Here is a 26,278-nt window from a genome sequence, read left to right as displayed (position 1 = left end):
TTAATTGGCTGCGCTGTGCGGCACATGGGATCTCAGTTCCCCAACCAGGGATAGAACCTGCGCCTGCTGCAGTGGAAGTGCAGAGTCTTAAGCACTGGACTGCCAGGGAAGTCCCTGCATTTCTTCTTACACATATTATCATCTTCCCCTACATTAGTTATACAGTCTGTGATCATTATTTTTAATGGCTACATAATATTCTATCGAGTTGAATTATCATAATTCTTAAAAATGTTGATTTTAATGTTTCATTGTAATAAATATAAAAGGGAATATGTCATGAAGACAGTTTCCCTCTCCCTAACTTAAAAAATAAATTAATTTGGTTGTGCTGGGTCTTCTTAGTTGTGGCTGGTGGGCTCCTTAGTTGCGGCCGGTGGGCTCCTTAGTTGCGACTCACTGGCTCCTTTAGTTGTGGCATGTGTGCTCCCTAGTTGCAGCCAGTGGGTTCCCTAGATGCAGCAGGCAGGCTCCTCAGCTGAGGCTTGCCGCCTCCTTAGTTGTGGCATGAGAACTCCCATCTGTGGCATGCATGCGGGACCTAGCTCCCCACCCAGGGAACGAACCTGGGCCCTCTGCATTGGGAGTGCAGAGTCTTAACCACTGCACCACCAGGGAAGTCCCTCTTTCCAACTTTTATAGTTATTTCCTTAGGATAAATTCTTAGTAACAGAAATACTGTTTTAATGATTAAGTATTTTTATGACTCTTGATCAATATAATCAAATACTATCCCAAGAGCATTACACTAATTCATATTGACACACTGGATGCCTTTAAATATTCTACCTACATGTTTCCTTATTACAAAAGTAATTCATACTGAAAATACTAAAGAATATAAAGAAGGACGATAACCCTGAATTCCACTCCCCAGAGATAAGCATTTTGGTAAAATTCCTTTTGTACTGGATTACATTACCATATTTGTCAATTTTATTTCTTTGCAGTGTGTCCATTTTAAACTTGGTGATGTAGTTTACATTATTGGTCTATAACCATCTCTTTATAAATTAAGGACATTAACTTGTCTTTTTGGTTGAAAATACTTTCCCCCATTTTGTCATATGGATTTTTTTTTCATCTTTATTGGAGTATAATTGCTTTACAATGGTGTGTTAGTTTCTGCTTCATAACAAAGTGAATCAGTCACACACACATATGTGTCATATGGATTTTAATTTATTTGTTTACAATAGTTTCTGACATAAGAGTCTAATATTTTAGATAATCAAGAATATTGGTACTAACCCTTGTAATTTCTTCTATTGATTTTATGCTCTGGAAATATTTCAACCAAGCTGAGTGAAATACATATATTTTCACCTAGGGTTTTTTTTTTTTTGATGGTTTTATTTTTACCAATAGATCCTTTAAATCTTTTAGTAATGTACGCTAATGTACAAAGCGATGAAAATTATTTTCGTCCAAATATTCAATATTCACATTCTAGGGTCTGTTTTAGGGTTATCCTGGTCTCTTTTATTGGTCTGTCAATTTGTATTATTTTAACTGTTGTGCCTTCACATGTTTTAATATATTGTTGTAAGGCAGATCCCCTGCCCTATCTTACTCTTTATTTTCAACACTTCTTTTGCTACTTTTATCTACTTATTTATGTGTAATGATGACACAGGTAATCAAAAGATAAATTACTCAGTCAAGTATCTGGCAGACATGTGGTTACAGGGAAGTGAGAACACAAGCATCTCTGTAAGTAACAGTTTTCTTAGAAAGAGAAGTAAAGTTGTGGTAACTACCAAGCAAAAACCTACAGTAGATACACAAACTATAAAGAGAAGGGAATCAAACTATATAGCACCATGGAAAATAATCAATTCATTAAGGAAGACAGTAGGAAAGGAAGAACTGGGAACTATTGATCCAAAGCAGCTAGAAAACATGAAAAAGATGGCATTAGTAAGTCTTTAGCTGTTATAAATTACTCTAAATGTAAATGAATTAAATTCTCCAATCAAAAGGCAAGAAGTGGCTAAGCAGATAAAAAAAGAACTAACTATATGCTGCCTACAGTAAGAGATTCATTTCAGTTTCATGGACATACATAGGGTCAAAATAAAGAAAAAGACATTCCACACAAGTAGAAACCAAGAGGGAGCAAGGGTAGCTATACTTGTATCAGACAAAATAGACCTTAACTCAAAAGCTCTAACAAGAGATAAAGAAGGCCACTACATAATGACAAAGGTGTCAATTCGTCAAGAAGATTTATAACAAGCATAAATATATATGCACTCGACATCAGAACCCTCAAATATATTAAGCAAATATTAACAGATCTGAAAGGAAAATAGACAACATAGTAATAGTAGGGGACTTTAGTAGCCCACTTTCAACAATGGATAGATCATCCAGGCAGAAAATCAGTAAGGAAACCTTGGACGTGAACTATACTTTAGAACAAATGGATCTAACAGACATATACAGAACATTCTGTCCAACAGCAAAAAAAAAAAAAAAATACCATTCTTCTCAAGTGGACCTGGAACATTCTCCAGGACAGATTATGTGTTAGGTCACAAAATAAGTCTTAACAGGAAAAAAACTGGAAAATTCACAAATATATGGAAATTAAACAATACACTCCTAAACAACCAAAGGGTCAAAGAAGAAATCAAAAGGGAAATAAAAAAAAAAAACCTTGAAGTAGATGAAAATGGAAATACCACACACCAAAACCTAACGGATGCAGCAAAATCAGTTCTAATAGAGGCATTTATAGCAATAAACACTTACATTAAGAAAAAAGAAAAATCTCAAACGAACTTCACACCTCAAGAAACTAGAAAAAGAAATAATTTTGGCTAACCTTACTTGTGAGAGCAGAATACTGAAACCTGGGGATCAAAGCAAACACAGTAAAAAAAACAGCTCAGTCTCAGAAGTTCTACGAAGACCTTTATTACATTTTCTCTCCTGGTATGCTGCTTTTCCCTCTTGGTCCTTCCCTTTGGATTAGGGCTGTTAAGTACAGTTGACCCTTGAACAACATGGATTTGAACTGGTGGGGTCCACTTATACACAGATTTTTCTCAATAAATACGTACCACACTACCACACCATCTGCGGTTGGTTGAATACTCTGATATGGAACAGTGGTTAAAGAGAATACTCTGATATGAAACAGTGGATAAACAGTGAATACTCTGATATGGAACAGTGGATAAAGATATGGAACAGTGGATAAAGAGGGTCAACCGTAAAGTTACAGGTGGATTTTCAACCACACGGGAGTCAGTGCTCCTAACCCCCAGTTGTTCAAGGGTCAACTGTATTCAGAATCGACAAACTAATCTGTGCTTTAGAGATCAGATGCCAAACTAGGTTTAAACATACTTAATTATGGTTAATTCTTTTTGGGGTAGAAAAAGCATACTAGAAGCCAAAAATCAAGAATCTTAAATGTATGTATAACTCAATCTTAGAACTCAGGATAGTAACAACATATGGCAATTAAGTACCTTATTCAAGGGTATGACTCACAGGGTCAATTTTGAGTTTTATTCACAAGATGTGAAATGGTTCACAATCATAAGTCATTGATACAATGTAATAAATTACTAGCTTAAACTGTCATCTCCAAAAGATATCCTTGACAAATAACACATAAAGCAGTGGATCGTATGAATAGCTGGTTCTAGTAAATTCTCATTAAAACAATCATCATCAGAAAAAAGCAATGACAGCATTACTGAACCCAGAATGTTAGTTCTATGGGTTGGAATAATACAATTTCTCCAGACCTCAAGTTCTTTATATAAACTGGGTGTTGTATAAGATTTTCTTTAAGGTCCTTGTCAGCTCTGAGATTTTATTAAGTGAAGGGTTACTTTTCTTGTTTGGGTATCAATTTTACTGTCATAGATTTGGTGTTAAAGATAATTTTTCTCTCTTGCAAAATCTGTTCAGACACTGTCCAAATTATACTGTAAGAGGTGACAGGACCCTGGTGTTAAGAAATAATTTATCATAAATCATTTGGAAAAGTGTATCTGGCTAAGAGTTAAGGGATTTTGCCAGATAAATTTATTATCATTTCCTCCCAAGCATGGGTAAGTGGTAATATGAGGCATAAGTCCTGAAGCAAAAAGAAGTAGCTTTAAGGAGGAATTACCAAAGTATTGGGGAAAGTAAAATTTAAAGACCAATGTATATCATGGTTCAAAGCAAGCAATTTAAAATTCAGGTAACCTATATGAAATAAATGGTGAATTCTGTGTAACTGGCACCATGGTTATTCTAGTTACGACTTACAAGAGATTGATAATTGCTGCATGGAAACCATATTAAATGTTTAATTAACAACTCCTCTCATGTGTCAGTACAGAAAGAATGTTAGTGACTCAGCATTTGAATCTAATGATATATTTGTGTTCACTCTGAAGTTTGAATGTAACTAATTTCCAATTTTGAATCTAAACCACTTATAAAAGAATGCTTATGCTCCTCTTAGCCTTATTATATCTGATTCCAGCCAAAATCAATGTTTTAAGTCAACCAAAAGCAGCACTTTAGATAACTAGAGAAATATTCTGAAGAAAAAGACTTAATTGCATTGTTTTAGTACCTTGGGTCTTTTTCTGTGTAAAAACGTTCATTACGCCTGTTATCACCAAAAGTGGCTCGATATACATCATGACAGCGAAGGTTCCTCTGGAAGGTGTAGAATAAAACATCTTCATCTTCTTCATCCTTTACCCATTCTAAAAGAAAATAATTAAAGAATTATATATATCCACCTATTTACAGTTTAAAAAAAAAAAGGCACAGTGCATTCTAATTTTGAGTGCCAAATAGAAGAGATGTGCAAGTTTATCCCTGGAAATCTAAATCTAACATAGGTTTGACTATGTCTAACCCCGTTATTTATAAGCCAGAGATATTTCCAGAGAATAAGATACTACTACATCAATTCTAAGTTTTCAAGTAGTTATTAGTCTCAGGGTACTCAGGTTTCTAAATAAGAGATGAATATTCAATATTTAAGAAAGACTTTGGTAAAGTCACATTTGCTTTCAGGAGATGAATTATGTTTAGATCTACAACCTCTAAATTTGAGGAAATTTTGGACCATTTTCTCTCATGCCTAAATGTTTTCTGCCTGTTTTCAAGCCACAGGATATCTCAAACTACCAAATATGGTGTTTTCTAGATCTTACCAGAGGCTGTCAATGAAAGTTTTCACACAATTACATCATGACTGCCACCTGGCTGACAGTGACTGTAAGACATTATTGTATAGTATGCATTCTGATTTTAGAGAGGTTAAAATGTACAAGAGGTATGCCTTAGAATCAATTAGATACGGTATAATTTCTATTCACTGCAAAAGCATTTAGTTATTAAACAATGGGGACATTTATGGCAGAAAATAAAAAGGGAGGATAAAGTATAAACATATATATCACTCAGTGATAAATGATAAAATTTAAAGTTGGTTCTATTGGTAAAAATATCGTAGCTTTTATTGAATAAGTTAGTTCATCGTGTTCCAGAGTTTCTTGGTAGTGACCCTGGGCAATGTGCTATAATGGCTTAACAAGATGATGTGAAATGAAAAAATCATACCCAAGCTTAAAGTTGAATAAAATATTAAGAGACAATTTATGTGAAAATGTACTCTAAATAATAGCAAAGAATTACTGATATATTAACATATACTGTACAACGTGGACTCCGATTACAATACTTTTAAAAACATGAACATGAATTTGGATATTTAACTAAAGAAGGGAAGGTCTCCTGAATAAGAGGCACAGCGGAAGGTATGGAGTCCACAGGGATAAACAGGTCAGGCATTCATCCTCTCATTCACTCACGTGAGCAAGTAAAAATGTTTGCAAAGTGTGGACAATCCTCTTTACTGTTGCCTTTTCAATGTAGAAGACTGTTTTGGTTGGTGGCTTACCAAAACTGGACACATTTGGGAAAGAAGCTTCCATTACAGGTTGATCACTGAGCTTCACAACTACACAGGTAGATGCTTCAGAATCTTCAGTTCTTATCTTGGCAGCTACATATTTTTCATCAGGAGCAACTCTGATACAATCAATGAAGGGTTGCTCTAATTTAAGTTCCTCCAAATTGAACAAAACTTCATAATTATCATTGTCTGCTGCATAAAGAAAAGGATAAAGGAGATAATTCCACAAAATATACTTCAAAAAATTTTAAATGGTATTTCAATGTTTTAAACTAGCATTCCGCTTCTGTAAGAGGCTACGTTTTGGCATCTTTGAACACTGACAGCAGTTTGATGTGTACAGAAAATGGCATTAGTATTTAATACTACCCTACGTTATTCAATATTATTCAATGCATCAACCTACGTGATGTTACTTGATAGTTATAGTCTAATATTTGTAGACCATATAGAACCTAGAAAAGTAAGAAAACGTTAAGTGACCCTGAATAGTCTATATAGTGCCTAGCACAGTATCCAGGATTTGGTAGATGCTCAAAAAATGCTGGTTCCCACCTCCATTCTCTCTGCCAGAGCTTTTGAATGTAGCTGTTAATTATATCTTAGGTAAACCCAGAAATTAAAAAACTACTCATTTAAAAAAAGAGAAAAAAATCAGAAATTGAAAACAGATATTTTCTATACCTTTGAAAAATCAATACCAAATTTCCAATGAAAAATGTGAAACCTGAGAAATCAGATATTTCTTAAAAGGAAAAACTGTTTTGTACCTTCTTCATCTTTGGAACGAACCAGACAGCAGCCCTCTTGATAATAAACAAAACCACCATGTTTAATCTGACAATGAAAAGAAACAAATGGTTTATTTAATTACAATTTATTCAATAATTTAAAAACAATTTAAGTAATTGTTCAGTGATCTGACTAGTCAAAATGAAGAAATGAGATCTTTTATAAGCAAACGTGTTGCAGTCTATGAATGAACATATAAAAAATACAAAATGAATCACTTTTTACAATATAGTGATTAAAATATGGTTTTCATATGTTTACAATCAATCACTGGAGGAGTTTCTAATACATAAATGTAAGAGGCAACAAAGAGAAGGCATTAACGAAACCTACGTCAGTTATGACTGTACAAACCACTTTAGCTTTACTTCTGTTAACATCTGACAACAGAGATCAAGTGGCATCTTTAAGATAATCCAAAATGATGCAGATGTGGAAACTGTGACTCAGACTAGTCTGAAAACCCAGTCAATTACTTTCTGAGAGTCTTTCCTTTAAAATATGCTGTCACTGCCAATTGTCCACGGTTTGATCTGATTTTACACAAAGCATCTCACCCTCTGTGAGGGTGATAGATAGAGACAATTTAAGATTGAAAGACTATTACCAATATATGAATCATGCTCTTGTCTAATTCCTACATATTAAATGCAACTGATTGATATGATTTCAGGTAACTTAAGACAATTACTACTTGCTAGTTAGTGGCATAATCTGAATCTGGAATTCCTCATCCTTAACCTATTGCTATTTCCATTTTAGTATGTATGTAATTTTCATTCATAAGCTGTGGTTGTTTTCCAATCTTACCGAAAAATTTTCAACATGCATGTTCAATCTGTTTCAACTGAATATTTATGACTGTGGTAAACACAAAACAGTCAAGCAAATATTTGGATTTCATGGTATTGTACTATTTAAAGTGAATTTTCTTTTATTAAAAAAAGTACAGATAGAACAATCAAATAATTTTCAAGTAATAAAACATTATGAGTTAGTTTCATTTGAACTTCTCCTTGGGAGTATTTAAAAAATTTAAAAACAGAATTGGTTTTTTCCAAAAACCAGAATTAACATGATATACTTGGAAATTCATCTTGGCTTTGATCTTTATAATTTATTTAAAGGACCATACTCAGCTTACTCTTTGTTCTTTAAGTTTTTCAGCATATTTTAAAGGCCAAAAGCAGTGTAATTTTGATGTGGGATTATGTTTATAAATCACAAGGTATTTTATTTGTATCCTGACTGGTAATATCAGATTTAAAAAAAAAGATATGATATCCTACCTCTGCATTGATGATTTCGTATTCTTCTTGTGGCTGTGTTTCTAATTTTGTTCTCACTTTTTCAAATGCATCCATGTTTTCTGAGAGGGATTTTTTGTTTTCTTGTTTAATAGGCAAAAATTCCTGGAAAAAGTTTTATCAGTATGATCATAATATTTCAACTAGGGAGAAAACCTTTGCTTTTTAAAGGTAATTCTTATTTCCTTTTCATTCAAGTACTACAACGTTAGGTCTATACCTATGAAATAATATGCATTTCACAGATCTTAAATGTTTCATAAGCTCAATACATTATTTCCTCTTTTTCATTTAAAAATGTAAACAAGTAAGGTGGATACTTGATGACTATACTATTAATTCAAATGGCTAAGTCCTTAAGATGCAGTAGTACTAAGAAGCGCTGGAAAGTCTTCAGAAATATTATGAGAAAGCAGTAAAGGAAATCCTATGAACATTTACATATTTAATAGCCAGGTGTGAGAAGTAAAAGTCTACTGAGTTTTATAAAGTACTGAAATACCTCCTAAAAAGGGGAAAATGTCAAAGGGAGAGGAAGACATTATCATTATTAATAAATGTTCACTATTATTTTATTCACAGCAAGAGTTATGACAAAAAGTTTTTCGTACTTTATATCTTCATTAGCCATAATTTTTCTTCTCATGGAGATAAGGAATCCTCCGCATAGAACGGTTTATTAGCTCAAAAGGCAAATTAATGCTTTATAAAACAGAGCTTCTCTTTGAGGTTAAAAAAATATATATATACTCATCTTCAAAAAGGAAAAATAATGGAAAATTAACAAGTAGAGATATAGGTGAAAGCTAAAATAAAGCACTCAGTGTCTTATTAGGAGTATCTAATAAGCTAACAGCTTAAGTAAGTTGATCTCTGGTGAGCATATAAATATCATATGAATTATTAAAATTTGGATAAGGCAAAACCTTAGTTGTCAAATTAAAAAAAGGGTTGAGGGGCTTCCCTGGTGGCGCAGCGGTTGAGAGTCCGCCTGCCAATGCAGGGGACACGGGTTCGTGCCTCGGTCCGGGAAGATCCCACATGCCACGGAGTGCTAGGCTCGTGAGCCATGGCTGCTGAGCCTGCGTGTCCGGAGCCTGTGCTCCGCAACGGGAGAGGCCACAACAGTGAGAGGCCCGCGTACCGCAAAAAGAAGAAAAATAAATAAATAAAGGGTTGAATAATTCAACACTCCACAGGTTTCCCTTGCTTAAGGAAAATAGTTCTAGCCAAGATTTTAAATGTTAGCTTTCTGCCAAAGATGACAACTGTAGTGATTTGTGCCAGAAAGAGCACTAAGCCTTTGGTTAGGACCTGCAACAGCTGGTAAATATTTATTGCATAAGGGTATCCATGATACTTTACCAACAGTGTAGAGAATGTAAGCTATAAATACAGTTTATATCACAAGGAGTTTACAGTCTAAAATTAAACACAAGAATAAAACAGAAAAATCACCAAAGCAAATTAAATGAAAAAATAATCATTCACAAAGTTTTTTAGAGTTTTTGAGATGCTTTATGATTTGGACTAGATTCACATTACCAACAATGGCTATTACAGTAGTCTAAATCATTCAGTCTCTACTTCAATAATAAAATTAATATGATTAATGATTTGAAATTCAAATTCTAAAGGCTCATTTTTTTTTTTAGTATTTCTACAAAATCTAGTGTTAACCTTTAGTGAGGCAAAATATCTATACCAATAATTTCCTATTATCAACCAAGGCACAAATCAGAAGATCGCTAGAAATCTATCTTGAAACTAGAACTTAGTGGTAGAAGCTACCTTTTCATATCCAGATATATGCTTATCTATTCTGTTAATTCCTATTAGAACTTTTGAAGTACAGTCAGGATGGCTATGAAGAGAGTATCTCTTTCTACTACCTTGCAGCTCCTAGCACATTGTAGGTGAGGAGCTGGGCTCTGTGGTACGTGGGCCTCTCACCGTTGTGGCCTCTCCCGTTGCGGAGCACAGGCTCCGGACACGCAGGCTCAGCGGCCATGGCTCATGGGCCTAGCCGTTCCGCGGCATGTGGGATCTTCCCGGACCGGGGCACGAACCCGTGTCCCCTGCATTGGCAGGCGGACTCTCAACCACTGCGCCACCAGGGAAGCCCGGCTCTGCCACTTTTAAACACCCATTCTTATTGAGAGCCATGGCCAATGCCAGGCTAAGGCAACAGGGCTGGGCCCAATATCTATCCTCCTAAACTTATTTTACACTCTTGATTAACCTTTTTCTGTGTCACAAATCCAAATAAACTGAGCTTACGTGAACCAAAATAACCCTGAAAACAATAGGATTTTTAATTGCCTTAATAAAATGGAAGTAGAATTCGAGAGTTTTGTAAGTAATTCCTCAAAAGGAATTACTTCCAGGGAAACTGAGATTTTATATAATAATCATAAAGTACTCCAAATTGGTTTTGGTTTAAGTTCTGTCGCCAAGAATACCCACTGGGTGTTTTAAGCTTTCATTTCAATGCCAGCTAGCATTACCATCAGGGTATGCAGCTAAACCTATCCATTTTAGCCAAGTATCTTAATGCAGGGGTTCCCAACCTCTGGGCTGCGAACTGGTACCTGTCTGTGGCCTGCTAGGAAGTGGGCCACACAGCCAGAGGTGAGCGACAGGCGAGCGAGCAAAGCTTCATCTGCTGCTCCCCATCGCTTGCATTAGCACCTGAACCATCCCCCCATCCCCCGTCCATGCAAAAACTGTCTTCCACAAAACTGGTCCCTGGTGCCAAAAAGATTGGGGAACACTGTCTTAATACATGAATAGTCTATTGGTTTTAAGGGAATATACTACCTAAAGGAGCTGAGGTGAGGAGAGCTTTAAATTTTAAGAAAGTTACATGTACAGTATCACTCAATTAGTGGAAAAAAGAAGCATTCCTTCCCACCTTCTGGGTGGCCCACCACAAAACCATTTTACAACGGAAACTCGTAAGACAAGAGAATGGAATATGTAAACTTCACATTTTATTAATTTATTTTTTGGCTACACTACGTGGCATGCAGGATCTTAGTTCCCCAACCAGGGATCAAACCTGTGCCCCCTACAGTGGAGGCATGGAGTCAACCACTGGACTGCCAGGAAAGTCTCTGTAAACTTTATTACAGCAAATAATAATGAACTCTAAAAACAGAAAATAGCACAACAGAAGAACAGTGGGCAGCTTTTAGTCAAGATGGTGCCATTAATTAAAGGCTCATTCCAAGTCTGGGGCAGGGAGAGTAAAAAGTAGGCTTAGGTCATTTGTGTCAGAAAGCAAGAAGTGTTCAAAGGTTCATGGAGATGTGTCAAAAGAACACAAAGGCCAGTTTAAAGGGATTCCTACTAGCCACATCTGGGACAGTTTGAGCATCAAAAACAATAATGACTGTAATTGATTATAATAAACTGAAAAAAATAAAAACAACAATTTAAAAAGAAGCAAAAAACAAAACAGACACCTAACTAAAATAAAAAAAATAAAAAGAGGGTACAAAAATAGGGGGAAACTCTTCTTAACAGAATACTCCCACCTAATAAATGTAGAAAGAATAACAGAAATAGAAAATCATTAGCAACCCCCAGTGAAACAAATGATTAGGGTAAAGATCATCCTTGGTTATTAAACTCATTAGATGAAATGATGTCAGGTAATAAAATATTTGCACAAAGTATTACCTTAAGTCTACTTAGTAATTGCAAAGGGAATAATGGCCTGTTAACAATAGAGAACTAGCAGTTATCACCTTAACTGAAATTGTCAAGCCTAGCACCATTAATAATGGGACAAGCTGAGATTATGTGTCTTCCTGAAATAATGTTAATATGAGACATTTCAATTTAAGACAGAAAAAAGAGAAGAGTAAACCTAAAGGAACTAGAAGAAAGGAAATAAAATTAATTTGTTTCAATTAAGTTGATACAGTAACTAACGAGAAGATCAACAAAATAAAAAAGTTGGTTCTTTTAAAAAATGTACTAAGGGGCTTCCCTGGTGGCACAGTGGTTGAAGAGTCCGCCTGCTGATGCAGGGGACGTGGGTTCGTGCCCCGGTCCGGGAGGATCCCACATGCTGCGGAGCGGCTGGGCCTGTGAGCCATGGCTGCTGAGCCTGTGCGTCCGGAGCCTGTGCTCCACAACAGGAGAGGCCACAACAGTGAGAGGCCCGTGTATCGCAAAAAAAAAAAAAAAAGTACTAAGAAAGACATGTATAGCAAAACTGATTAAAAAAATGATAAAACATTACGAGTGAAAAAAATGGCATAATTACAGATATAGTAAAGATTATTAAAACTTAAAATAACATTCTTTATGCTAATATATTTGAAAACATGATAGAATGGATAATATTGAAGAAAATAAATTACCAAAACCAACTAAAAAAAAAGAAAAGCTGTATAAGCTAATAAATATCAAAGAAATTGATAACTAAGTGTTCCCTTCTTAAAAGAGACACAAAACCCAGATACTTTCAAAGGTAGCTTTCTCTAATCCTCAAGGAAAAGATAATCTCATATGTCAACTATTTAAGAAAAATAATGCCAACTATTTAAAACTACTCAACTTATTTTATCACGCTAATATAACCCTGACACTAAAACTAGACAGTGACATTAGACAATTAAAAACCAATCTTACTGTAAAATATGGATTGAAAAAACTCTAAAATTCATAAATCAATGTATTTTTAAAAAGCACAAAATAAAAACAATAATAGTAACAATAAAATCCTATGTGACCAAGTAAGATTTACCTTAAGAATGAAAGGATGGTTCAATGTTAGAAAAATCCATCAATCACAAATAAAGGAAATAAATCTTAGGCCCATTTCCATTAATGCAGAAAAAACCAGAAAATAATGCACTTAAAAAATGATAAAAACCTTAAATTAGGAATAGAGGAACTTCCTTGACTTAATAAATGATCTCTCTTTTTTTATACAAAACCATACTAATCATCTGTGAAACTCTTTTCAAGGCTCTTAATTATATTCATTTAAAATATCTAGTTATATTTGCTGCTTATTTTCTTATTCAAAAAGTGACTGTTAAATGAAGGAAACTAATTGTTTCCAATGCTCCCTGCTTCTAATTTGTCTCCTTGAGCCCAGTAAGAGTTTTGCCCTTCTCATTCCACTGACTGCTCTTGTCAAGGTCACTGATGGCCAGAGATATTATGGGGGGGAGAGACAAGATGGCAGAATAGAAACATGTGAGCTCACCTCTTCTTATGAAAACACCCAAATCACAACTAACTGCTGAACAACACTGACAAAAAATTCCTGGAACCTACCAAAAAAAAGATATCCTACATCCAAAGACAAAGAAGCCACAACGAGATAGTAGGAGGGGGGCAATCATGATAAATCAAATACCATACCCGACGGGTAGATGACCCACAAACTGGAAAATAATCATACCACAAAAGTTCTCCCACAGGGGCAAAAGTTCTGAGCCCCACATCAGGCTCACCAGCCTGGGTGTCTGGCAAAGGGAGGAGGAGCCCCAGAGAATCTGGCTTTGAAGGCCAGCAGGTTTTGATAGCAGGAATTCCACAGGACTAGGGGAAACAGAAACTGCACTCTTGGAGGGTGCACACAAAGTCTCATGTGCACCAGGACCAAGGGAAAAAATAAATGACCTCAAAAGAGCCTGGGCCAGACCTACTGGCTGGTATTGGAGGGTTTTCTGTGGAGGCAGGGGGTGGCTGTGGCTCACTGTGGGGACAAAGACACTGGCAGCAGTAGTTCTGGGGAGTACTCATTGGCGTGAGCCCTACTGGTGCCTGCAATTTTCTCACCAAGACCTGGCCCCACCCAACAGCCTGTAGGCTCCAGTGCTGGGATATGTCAGGTCAAACAACCAACAGGGCAGGAACACATCAGCAGACAGGCTACTTAAAGTGTTCCTGAGCACAGAGCTTCCTGCTAAACATACCCCTTGACATGGCCCTGCCCACCAGAGGGACAAGACCCAGCCCCACCCACCAATGGGCAGGAACTAGTCCTTCCCACCAGGAAGGCTGGACAAGCCTCTTAGGCTCATCCACCAGCAGGCAGACAGCAGAAACAAGAAGAACTACAATCCTGTAGCCTGTGGAACAGAAACCATAATCACAGAAAGTTAGACAAAATGACATGGCAGAGGAATATGTTCCAAATGAAGGAACAAGATAAAACCGCAGAAGAACATCTAAGTGAAGTGGAGATAGGCAATCTACCTGAAAAAGAGTTCAGAGTAATGATAGTAAAGATGATCCAAGATCTTGGAAAAGGCACAGACTCAGAATATACAAGAAATGTTTAACAAAGAGAAGAACTAAAGAACAAACAAACAGAGATGAACAATAAAATAACTGAAATGAAAAATACACTTGAAGGAATCAATTGCAGAATAACTGAGGCAGAAGAACAGATAAGTGAGCTGGAAGACAGAATGGTGGAAATCACTGCTATGGAACAGAATAAAGAAAAAAGAATGAAAAGAAATGAGGACAGTCTAAGAGACCTCTGAGACAACATTAAAGGCACCAACATTCACATTATAGGGATCCCAGAAGAACAAGACAGAGAGAAGGGACCTGAGAAAATATCTGAAAAGATAATAGCTGAAAACTTCCCTAACGTGGGAAAGGAAACAGTCACTCAAGTCCAAGAAGCACAGAGAGTCCCAGGCAAGATAAACCGAAGGAGGAACATGCCGAGACACATAGTAATCAAACTGACAAAAATAAAGACAAAGAAAAAATAATAAAAGCAACAGGGAAGAGCAACAAATAACATACAAGAGAATTCTCATAAGGTTATTAGCTGATTTCTTAGCAGACACTCTGCAAGCCAGAAGGGAGTGGAGGATATATTTAAAGTGATGAAAGGGAAGAACCTACAACCAAGAATGCTCTAATCAGCAAGGCTCTCATTCAGATTCAATGGAGAAATCAAAAGCTTTATAGACAAGCAAAAGCTAAGAGAATTTGGCACCACCAGACCAGCTTTGCAACAAATGCTAAAGGAACTTCTCAAGGTGGAAAAGAAAAGGTTACAACTAGAAACAAGAAAATTAAGAATGGAAAAGCTCACTGGTAAAGGCAAACATACAGTAAAGGTAGGAAATGATCCACATACAAATATGATATCAAAACCAGCAATCGTGAGGAGAGTACAAATGCAGAATATTGGAAATGGATTTGAAATTAAAAGACCAGCAACTTAAAACAATCTAGTTTACATATAGACTGCTACATCAAAACCTCATGGTAACTGCAAACTGAAAATCTACAATAGATATACCACAAAAAAGAAAAAGGAATCCAAACACAACAGTAAAGTTAGTCATCAAATCACAAGAGAACAAAAGAGGAAGGGTCGAAAAAAGACCTACAAAAACAAATCCAAAACAATTAACAAAATGGCAATAAGAACATACATGTCGATAATTACTTTAAATGTAAATGGATTAAATGATCCAACAAAAGACAAAGACTGGCTAAATGGATACAAGAATAAGACCCATCTATATGCTGTCTACAAGAGATCCACTTCAGATCTAGGGACACATACAGACTGAAAGTGAGGAGATGGAAAAAGCTATCCCATGCAAATGGAAATAAAAGAATGCTGGAGTAGCAATACTCATATCAGACTAAATAGACTTTAAAATAAAGAATGTTACAAGAGACAAGGAAGGATACTACATAATGATCAAGGGATCAATCCAAGAAAAAGATATACCAATTATAAATATACATGCACCCAACATAGGAGCACCTCAATAAATAAGGCAACTGCTAACAGCTGTAAAAGAGGAAATCAACAGTAACACAATAGTGGGGGACTTTAATACCCCACTTTCATCAATGGACAGATGATCCAGACAGAAAATCAATAAGGAGACACAGGCCTTAAATGACACATTAGACCAGATGAACTTAATTGATATTTACAGAGCATTCCATCCAAAAGCAGCAGAATACACATTCGTCTCCAGTACCCATGGAACACTCTCCAGGACTGATCACACGGTGGGCCACAAAGTGAACCTTGGTAATTTAAGAAAACTGAAATTGTACCAAGAATCTTTTCCAACTACAATGCTAGGAAAAGAAAACTGTAAAACAAAACAAAACAAAAAACTGTAAAAAACACAAACACGTGGAGACTAAACAATATGCTACTAAACAACTAATGGATCACTGAAGAAATCAAAGAGGAAATCAAAAAATACCTAGAGACAAATAAAAACAAAAGCATGTCAATCCAAAACCTATGGGATGCAACAAAAGCAGTCTTAAGAGAGAAGTTGATAGCAATAAAATCTTACCTCAGGAAACAAGAAAATCTCAAATAAACAACCTAACCTCACACCTAAAGCAAATAGAGAAAGAAGAACAAACAAAACTCAAAGTTAGTAAAAGAAATCATAAAGATCAGAGAATAAATAAATGAAATAGAGACAAAGAAAACAACAGAAAAGATCAATGAAACTAAAAGCTAGTTCTATGAAAAGATAAACAAAATTGATAAACCTTTAACCAGACTCCTCAAGAAAAAAAGGTAGAGGGCTCAAATCAATAAAATTAGAAATGAAAAAGGAGAAGTTACAATGGACACCACAGAAATACAAGGGATCATAAGAGACTACTACAAGCAACTATATGCCAATAAAATGGACAACCTAGAAGAAATGGACAAATTCTTAGAAAGGTACAATCTCCCAAGACTGACCCAGGAAGAATGGAAAATATGAACAGACCAATCACAAGTAGTGAAATTGAAATCTGTGATTAAAAAACTCCCAACTAACAAAAGTCCAGGACCAGATGGCTTCACAGGTGAATTCTATCAAACATTTAGAGAAGAGTTAACACCTATCCTTCTGAAACTCTTCCAAAAAACTGCAGAGGAAGGAACACTCCCAAACTCATTCTACGAGGCCACCATCACCCTAATACCAAAATCAGACAAAGATAACACAAAAAAAGAAAATTACAGGCCAGTATCACTGATTAAGATAGATGCTAAAATCTTCAACAAAATATTTGCAAACTGAATCCAACGATATATTAAAAGGATCATACACCATGAAAAAGTGGGGTTTATCCCAGGGATGCAAGGATTTTTCAATATCCACAAAACAATCAGTATGACACACCACATCAACAAATTAAAGAATAAAAAACATATGATCATCTCAATAGAAAAAGCTTTGACAAAATTCAACACCCATTTATGATGATAAGTCTCCAGAAAGTGGGTATAGAGAGAACATACTTCAACATAATAAAGGCCATATATGTCAAAACTATAGCTAATATCAAACTCAGTGGGGAAAAGCTGAAAGTATTTCCTCGAAGATCAGGAACAAGACAAAGATGTCCACTCTTGTCACTTTCATTCAACACAGTTTTGGAAGTCCTAGGCATGGCAATCAGAGAAGAAAAAGAAATACAAGGAATCCAAATCAGAAAAGAAGAAGTAAAACTGTCACTGTTGCAGATGACATGATGCTATCCATAGAAAATTCTGAATAAGCTACCAGAAAACTACTAGAGCTCATCAATGAATTCAGTAAAGTTGCAGGATACAAAATTAATACCTAGAAATCTACTGCATTTCTATGCAGTAACAACAAAAGATCAGAAAGAGAAATTAAAGAAACAATCCCATTTACTCTTGCATCAAAAATAATATATAGGAATAAACCTACCTAAGGAGACAAAAGATCTATAACCACATAACTATAGGACACTGATGAAAGAAATCGAAGATGACACAGATGGAAAGACACACCATGTTCTTAGATTGTAAGAATCAATACTGTCAAAATGACTATACTACCAAGGCAATCTACAGATTCAATGCAATCCCTATCAAATTACCAACGGTATTTTGCACAGAACTAGAAGAAATAATTTTAAAATTTGTATGGAGACACAAAAGACCCTGAATAGCCAAAGCAATCTTGAGAAAGAAAAACAGAGCTGGAGGAATCAGGCTTCCTGACTTCAAATTATACTGCAAAGCTACGGTAATCAAGACAGTATGGTACTGGCACAAAAACAGAAATATAGATCAATGGAACAGGATAGAAAGCCCAGAGATAAACCCATGCGCCGATGGTCAACTAATCTACAACAAAGGAGGAAAGACTACACAATGGAGAAAAGACAGTCTCTTCAATAAATAGTGCTGGGAAAACTGGACAGCTACATGTAAAAGAATGAGATTAGAACATTCTTTAACACCATACATAATAATAAACTCAAAATGGATTAAAGACCTAAATGTAACAGCAGATACTATAAAACTCTTAGAGGAAAACATAGGCAGAACACCCTTTGACATAAATCGCAGCAATATCTTTTTCAATCCATCTCCTAGAGTAATGGAAATAAAAACAAAAATAAACAAATGGGACCTAATTAAACTCAAAAGCTTTTGCACAGCAAAGGAAACCATAAACAAAACGAAAAGACAACCCACAGAATGGGAGAAAATATTTGCAAAGATGCGATCAACAAGGGATTAATCTCCAAACTTACAAACAGCTCATGTGGCTCAATATCAAAAAAACAAACAACCCAATCAAAAAATGGGCAGAAGACCTAAATAGACATTTCTCCAAAGACATACAGGTGGCCAAGAGGCACATGAAAAGATGCTCAACATCACTAATTATTAGAGAAATGCACACCAAAACTACAATGAGATATCACCTCACACCAGTCAGAATGGTCATCATCAAAAGTCTACAGGGCTTCCCTAGTGGCGCAGTGGTTGAGAGTCCGCCTGCCGATGCAGGGGACATGGGTTCATGTCCCAGTCTGGGAAGATCCCACATGCTGCGGAGCAGCTAGGCCCATGAGCCATGGCCGCTGAGCCTGCGCGTCCGGAGCCTGTGCTCCGCAATGGGAGAAGCCACAACAGTGACAGGCCTGCGTACCGTAAAAAAAAAAAAAAAAAAAAAAAAAAGTCTACAAACAATAAATGCTAGAGAGGGTGTGAAGAAAAGGGAACCCTCCTACACTGTTGGTGGGAATGTAAATTGGTACAGCCACAATGGAGAACAATATGGAGGTTCCTTAAAAAAACTAAAAATAGAGCTACCATATGATCAAGCAATCCCACTCCTGGGCATATATCTGGAGAAAACCATGGTTTGAAAGGATGCATGCACCCCAATGTTCATTGCAGTGCTGTTTACAATAGCCAAGAATGGAAGCAAGCTTAATGCCCATCGACAGAGGAATGGATAAAGAAGATGTGGTACACATATACATTGGAATATTATTCAGCCATTAAAAAGAATGAAATAGTGCCATTTGTAGCAACATGGATGGACCCAGAGATTATCATACTAAGTGAAGTCAGACAGAGAAAGGCAAATATCATACCACATCACTTATATGCGGAATCTTAAAAAAATGATACAAGGGGCTTCCCTGGTGGCGCAGTGGTTGAGAGTCCGCCTGTTGATGCAGGGGACGCGGGTTCGTGCCCCGGTCCGGGAGGATCCCACATGCTGCGGAGCGGCTGGGCCCGTGGGCCATGGCCGCTGAGCCTGCGCGTCTGGAGCCTGTGCTCCGCAACGGGAGAGGCCACAACAGTGAGAGGCCCGCGTACCGCAAAAAAATTAAAAAAAAAAAAAAATGATACAAATGAACTTATTTCCAAACTGAAACAGACTCACAGACTTAGAAAACAAACTTATCGTTTGGGACTTCCCTGGTGGCGCCACAAAGAATCTTCCTGTCAATGCAGGGGGCATGGGTTCGATCCCTGGTCTGGGAAGATCCCACATGCTGTGAAGCAACTAAGCCTGTTCACCACAACTATGGAGCCTGAGCTCTAGAGCCCACGCTCCACAACTACTGAAGCCCAGGTGCCCTACAGCCTATGAGCCACAACTACTGAGCCCACGCGCCACAACTACGAAGCATGCGTGCCGCGACTACTGAGCTCACGTGCTGCAACTACTGAAGCCCGCATGCCTAGAGCCCGTGCTCTGCAATAAGAGAAGCCACCACAATGAGAAGCCCATGCACTGCAACGAGAAGTCCACGCCCTGCGACAAACAGTAGCCCCCATTCACCACAACTAGAGAAAAGCCCGCACGCAGCAATGAAGACCCAATGCATCCAAAAAATAAATAACATTTTTTAAAAAAAGAAAAACTTATGGCTAACCAAGGGGAAAGGTGGGTGGGGGGAGGGATAAATTGGGAGTTTGGGATTGACATATACACACTACTATATTTAAAATAGATAACAAACAGGACAGTACAGGGAACTCTGCTCAATATTCTGTAATAACCTAAGTGTGAAAAGAATCTGAAAAAGAATAGATACATGTATAACTGAATCACTTTGCTGTACACCTGAAACACAACACTGTTAATGAACTATACTCCAATATAAAATAATTTTAAAAAATAAGATATTACTTCATTAAAAAAAAAGGTCACTGATGGCCACTACATCACAAAGTACAAATGTTAATTCTAGGTATTCACAGTACTTGACCTATCAGCATTATGAAACAGTTGATCACCTCCTCCTCCTAAAAACACTTTTCTTCACTTGGCTTCCAGGACACCTCATTCTCATTGTTTGCCTCCTATCTCACTGGCCCTTCTCAGTGTCTTTAGCTAGTTCCTACTCAACTCCTTGGCTCTTACCATCAAAATACTCTGGACCATTTCTTTATCTATAGTGTACACTAATTCCTTTGGTGATCTCATCCAGTCTCATGACCTTAAAAGCTATTTATGTGCAGAGGACTCCTAAAGTTATATGTCTAACAAGTATGTCAAAAAATGTCCAAAACTGAACATCCAACTTCCCCATGTTCCCTCTCCCCACAAAAATCTCCTGTTCTGTAGGCAATCTTTCCTATTTTCATAAATAACTCTTTCCAAGCTCCTCATGCTTGAAAGTATTAGTCTTCTTTGTCTTTCTCTCTTGCCACAATCAAGTGATCTGCAAACCTTGTCAATTCTACTTTCAAGATATATCTAGAATCTGACCACTTCTCACCTTGTACTATGCTGGTGGTACCAGTATCGTTTCTCCTTTGGATTACTGCAATAGCCAAAATGCTGTTTCTACCTCTATCTTCCATAGTCTATTTTAACAAAGGAACTAGAGTGAGCCTGAAGTCAGATTATATCACTCCTTCACTCAAAACCCCATCCAATGGTTTTCCCATCTCACTCAAGAGGAAAAATCCTTATAATGGTCTGCAAGAGCCTAAAGGATCTTGCCTCATTACCTTGCTGACCTCATCTGCTACTACATTCCTCCCTCAACCACCTACTCTGAGCCACACTGGCCCTTCGATGTTTCTTGAATATGTTAGGCTTGCTCCCACCTTACTTTCTTAGAACTTACTGTGCCCTATGCCCAAACACCTACTTGAAGCTATTGCTCAAATGTCGTCTCAGTTAGGCTTGCCTTGACCACTCCACTAAAATCACAGTTCACCCTATCCCAACATGGCCTATCTAATATTTCCTTGTCCTATTTTATTTTTCATTGTACTTATTGCTTCTGACATACTTTATATTTTACTCACATATTTTTTTATTCTTTCTCTATCCCTAGAAGTAGAATGATAAGCTCCATGAAGGCAGGTATCTTTGTTTCCTTTGCTCAATGCTATATACCCAATGGGTAGAATGATGCATAGCAGGTGTTCAACATATAATTGCTGAATTGAATGAAACACAGAGAGCACAAAACAAAAAAATTTAAAGACTTTTTTAACAAAAGATATCATAAACAAAGTGAAAAGAGCACAAATATAGAGAAGATATCTATGCACAAATAAAAGACAAAGGATATGTAAAAACCTCCTATGAATCAGTAAGAAAAAGACAAACTCAATAGGAAAAATGGTCAAACATCATCAATAAGAAATTCAGGAAGACAAAACAAATGATGTCAATAAACATGAAGAGATGCTCAACCTCATTATTAGGGCAATGAAAATTAAGCAATAATGACATACTATTTACCCATCAGCAGGGCAAAAAGGTCTGATAATATCAAATGTTATTCAAGATATAGAGATAGGATTCTTATAGATCCCTTTCTATCTTGAGTGTAAGATAGTTCTATCAATTCAGAAATTAATTTAACAAGAAACATTAGGATGTGAATACAATTAGGAATTCCAATTCTAGATATAGACTCTAGAGAAAGACAAGCACACATGGATAAGGAGATACATACAAGATTGTGCTCTGCAGCTTTTTTCTTGGGTAAGTCTGGAAATTGGAAACAACCTACATGCTTGTCCAAAGAAAACAGATTAATTGTGGCATATCATAGAATATTACGCAGCAGTTGTAAAAAATGAGACAGATACATATATTAACGTGGAACCTCAAAATCAGAATGTTGAATAGCAAAGCAAGTTATACAATTGTATGTACATTATTTACCTAAAAAAACCATGCAAAACAATATTATATATGATCAGTGGATACAAATATATATGCTATCAAATTACATAAAAATACAATGGGGCTTCCCTGGTGGCACAGTGGTTGAGAGGCCGCCTGTCAATGCAGGGAACATGGGTTCGTGCCCCGGTCCGGGAAGATCCCACATGCCGCGGAACGGCTGGGTCCGTGAGCCATGGCTGCTGAGCCTGCACGTCCAGAGGCTGTGCTCCGCAACGAGAGAGGCCACAACAGTGAGAGGCCCGCATACCACAAAAAAAGAAAAAAAAAAGAATGGAAAAAGGTTAAGGACAATGATCACCACTGGGGAGGTAAGGAAGATAATGTGATCAGGGAAGTACATAGGAGTCTTCAAATACATCTAACTTTTCTGGTTAAGAAAAAAGTCACACTGAGTAGTGGATACATGGGTATTTGCTATGGTATTCTCTCTCTCTTTGTATATATCTGTAGTGACTTATAATAAAAGATATTTAAAAGAAAGGTGATGTGAATCAAGTTACCTGAGGTTTGGTTCTGACTCCATTAATTTTTATAATTTTTTAAAATTTTATCTTGGGCTCAGTGACTTTAGTTTTTTCATTTGTAAAGAAAGAACTCACACATTTCCTGATTTCAAAACTTACTAGAATGTTATGGCAATCAAGAGTGTAGTACTGGCCTAAGGACAGACATACAGATCAACAGGATAGAACAGTCCAGAAATAAATCCTTACATTTATGGTCAGTAGATTTTTGATAAGCATGCTAAGAAAATTCGATGGGAAAAGAACAGTCTTTTCAACAAATGATGCTGGGCTAAGTGGATATTCACAAGCAAAAGAATGAAGTCAAACTCTGACCCCTCATAGCACGTACAAAAAATAAATTCAAAATAGACCAAAGACCTAAAGAAAGCTCAGATTAGATGATTTCTTTAGTCTTTCTTCAAGCAGTAAAATTTATGGTTACATGAAAAGAAAATATCATTCATTCAACTATTAACTCATCCACAAACATTTACTGGTTATCTAGTATGTGGCAGTCATTAATGCTACGTGTTGGGCATATAAAGATGTACATTGTAAAATTTTGTCTTCAGGGACTTACCAATGTAATGGAAAGAGGAAAAAAATTTAAATAATAATAATTATATAATAATAATAAGTAGCACAGAAGTAAACACAGTGTCATGCCTTTTATGGCTTCAACCACTACCTATACATGGACCACTCTTCCCAACTTCCAGACTCATATATCCAGCTGATGAGTAAAGTCTCCAAATCAGTAGTGAGTTACATTTACTCCTTCTCCTTCCTCACCCTTAACATCTGAGTAACGGTAAGGCTATACATGTGACTGTGAAATAAGTCTGTTCGAAACATAAAGATGATCCACATGTGTTTTCAAATGTTGTGATTTTGAAAAGTTAACATGATGTCTATCCCAGTTAAGGGGGATATCACCCTGCAATCAAATACAGTAAGAAATCGGAGGGAATTCCCTGGCGGTTCAGCAGTTAGGACTCGGTGCTTTCACTCCCATGGCCCAGGTTCAATCCCTGGTTGGGGAACTCTACTAAGTGGGATAAATAAAGATCAGAGTAGCTTTGTGTCAGTTTAGGTCAGGTTTTGCAAAAAAAAATAATAAGTAAATATTTTTGTAAGGGACTTCTGGATTTTAGAATCCAAATAGATCAGAGATTATCACCCTATGTTCTCTATTATTCTACTAAAATGCCCCAAATAAAATATAATCACTGTAACTGTGAAGTTTGACTGATTCTATCTCTTCAATCCTCCCTCAAATCTTACACTTCTCTCCATTTTTCTGGTTATGTCCTTAGTTTAGGCTCTCATCTTCATTCACCTTACTGACAAGGCCTCCTACTTCCAATCTATTTTCTGCAATTCTGTCAGAGGGATTCTTCTAAAATGCAAATCTGATTGCATCTACATTTTTCAATGACTTTCTATTGCTTTTAGGATGCAGTTCAAATTTCTCACAAGATTTACACAACTGCCTATACATGATCCGGCCCCTGCTTACTTTTTCTGGTTCATCTTTGACCATTTTGGCTACAGTACTTGTAGGGATTGCCCTCTCTCGATGTGGGGCTCTTACAAATGTTGCTCCCTATGCCTGGTATTTCCTTAACTACACTCTCAGTTCTTTCTATTTTGTCTAGCTCAATCCTTTATTTGGGGACTTAGGTTCAAGAATTACACTGCAATCCACAGAATGGCATTCTATAAAATAGATGTAGGCCCCTATTTATGGGGACAGTCATTCACTCAACAGTATTTACTACTATGTCATGCACTGTCTCAGACAATAGGGAAGCATTATGGAACTGACGACACGGACCCTGCCCTTATGGAATTTACATTTCAGCTGCAAAGACAAAACAAAAAAGGACACTGAAGTAATAACTGTGGTAAAGTAGTGAGAAGGAAACAAGGTTAAGGTAAAAAATGAGCTTCAGTTACTTTGATTACCATGGTCAGAAATGGCCTTTCTCAGGAGGTAACATTTAATCAAGACATAAAATAGGAAAAGGAACTAGACATGCAGGTGTGAATGGGATTAGGGATTCGTATGTAAAGGTCCTGAAATAGATGGGAAAGAGTTCTGTTCTTTGATCCAGGAGATGACCGTTGTAGCTTGACCAAAGTGAATGTGGGCAAAGTGGCAAGAAATGAGATCGGGGCTAGATCTTGCAGAGTCTTGGGGAACAAGACTAGGAAAATGGAGTTTATGTTTATGTGTTAAGAACTTCTGGAAAGGTTTTAAGCTACAAAGTGACATGAGTTAATTTATATTTTAAGATCACTCTTCTAAATGTATGAAAATGTGTTGGAAGGGAAGATGCAAGCAAGAAACCTAGTTAGGTAGCTTCACCAGTTGTCCAGGTGAGTGATGATGGTATAGATGGAGAAATATGGAAGATTCACCATACATTTTAGAGGTTAATGCAATGTGTTTCTGAAAGCATGTCAGACATGATGGTATACATGACTTGGAGTATATGAATATTTAATTAGAAAGACTATAACTAGCACATCAGACTGGTGACTTACTATTATTCTTTGGGATGAGACAAGTTGGTTAAACAAAAATAATTAAGTAAATAACAGGCTAGGTGGTATAGTGACATGGTAAAAATCACAAAGCTTGTTTGGTATGCACTGTTAACGGATGTGATGGCAGGGTAAAGGAACAGAAGGAATAAAATATGGTTCCCCATGTTCTGCCTTGAACAACTGAGTACAGAGCCATGAGATAAAGAGGAGCTGAGTCAGGGCTGGGAGAGCTGAAGTTCAACTGTGGACAGTTTGAGAAGTCAGTAAGATGTCCAACTGGAGATTAATTCTGTGCAGCACAGAGGTGAGTCTGGGATGAAAATAATAACTGCTATGGTACTAAGTCCATGCGAATGGAAAAAATTACTTAGGAAGAAATTAAGGAGAGAAAAAAGCGCCAGGACCAAGCCCTGAGAAACTTCGCAGTTGAGAAGTTATATGGAAGCAAAGTTAGAAAAGGAGATTGAGAAGGTTTGCTTTGTAAAGTAGGAGAAAAACCAGGAAAACGTGGAGTCAAGAGGCCAAAAGAGTGTTTCAAGGAGGGAATGGTCAAGCATGTCAAATCTGCTGAGAGCACCTCTGAGATGAGGAAAGGGAAGTGTCTACTAGGTTGAAATATATTACATCTTTGGTGACAATGACAGAGGTTTTAATGGAGGAGGGGAGCCGTACTACAGCAGGTTAAAGAGTAAATGGAAACTGGAG

The 26,278-nt window shown here is 36.8% G+C and overlaps 1 protein-coding gene across 3 annotated transcripts in view; it reads right to left on the bottom strand.

The window, feature by feature from the left end:
- The window catches only part of PREPL (prolyl endopeptidase like), a 56,675-nt gene that overhangs the window by 20,190 nt on the left and 10,207 nt on the right, over positions 1 to 26,278 (bottom strand). For 2 of the 3 annotated variants that reach the window (XM_067703094.1, XM_067703097.1), the window contains 4 exons: positions 8,026 to 8,148; positions 6,715 to 6,781; positions 5,930 to 6,136; positions 4,589 to 4,724 (listed from right to left, as the gene is read on the bottom strand). In XM_067703094.1, coding sequence (XP_067559195.1) covers positions 4,589 to 4,724; positions 5,930 to 6,136; positions 6,715 to 6,781; positions 8,026 to 8,148 — 533 coding nt within the window. The remainder of the gene's footprint in view (positions 1 to 4,588; positions 4,725 to 5,929; positions 6,137 to 6,714; positions 6,782 to 8,025; positions 8,149 to 26,278) is intronic. The other variant, XM_067703096.1, reaches the window with a different exon arrangement.

The sequence above is a fragment of the Pseudorca crassidens genome, chromosome 14 (assembly GCF_039906515.1).
Source record: "Pseudorca crassidens isolate mPseCra1 chromosome 14, mPseCra1.hap1, whole genome shotgun sequence".
Classification (NCBI taxonomy): Eukaryota; Metazoa; Chordata; class Mammalia; order Artiodactyla; family Delphinidae; genus Pseudorca; species Pseudorca crassidens.
This window is presented reverse-complemented; position numbering and strand designations above follow the sequence as displayed.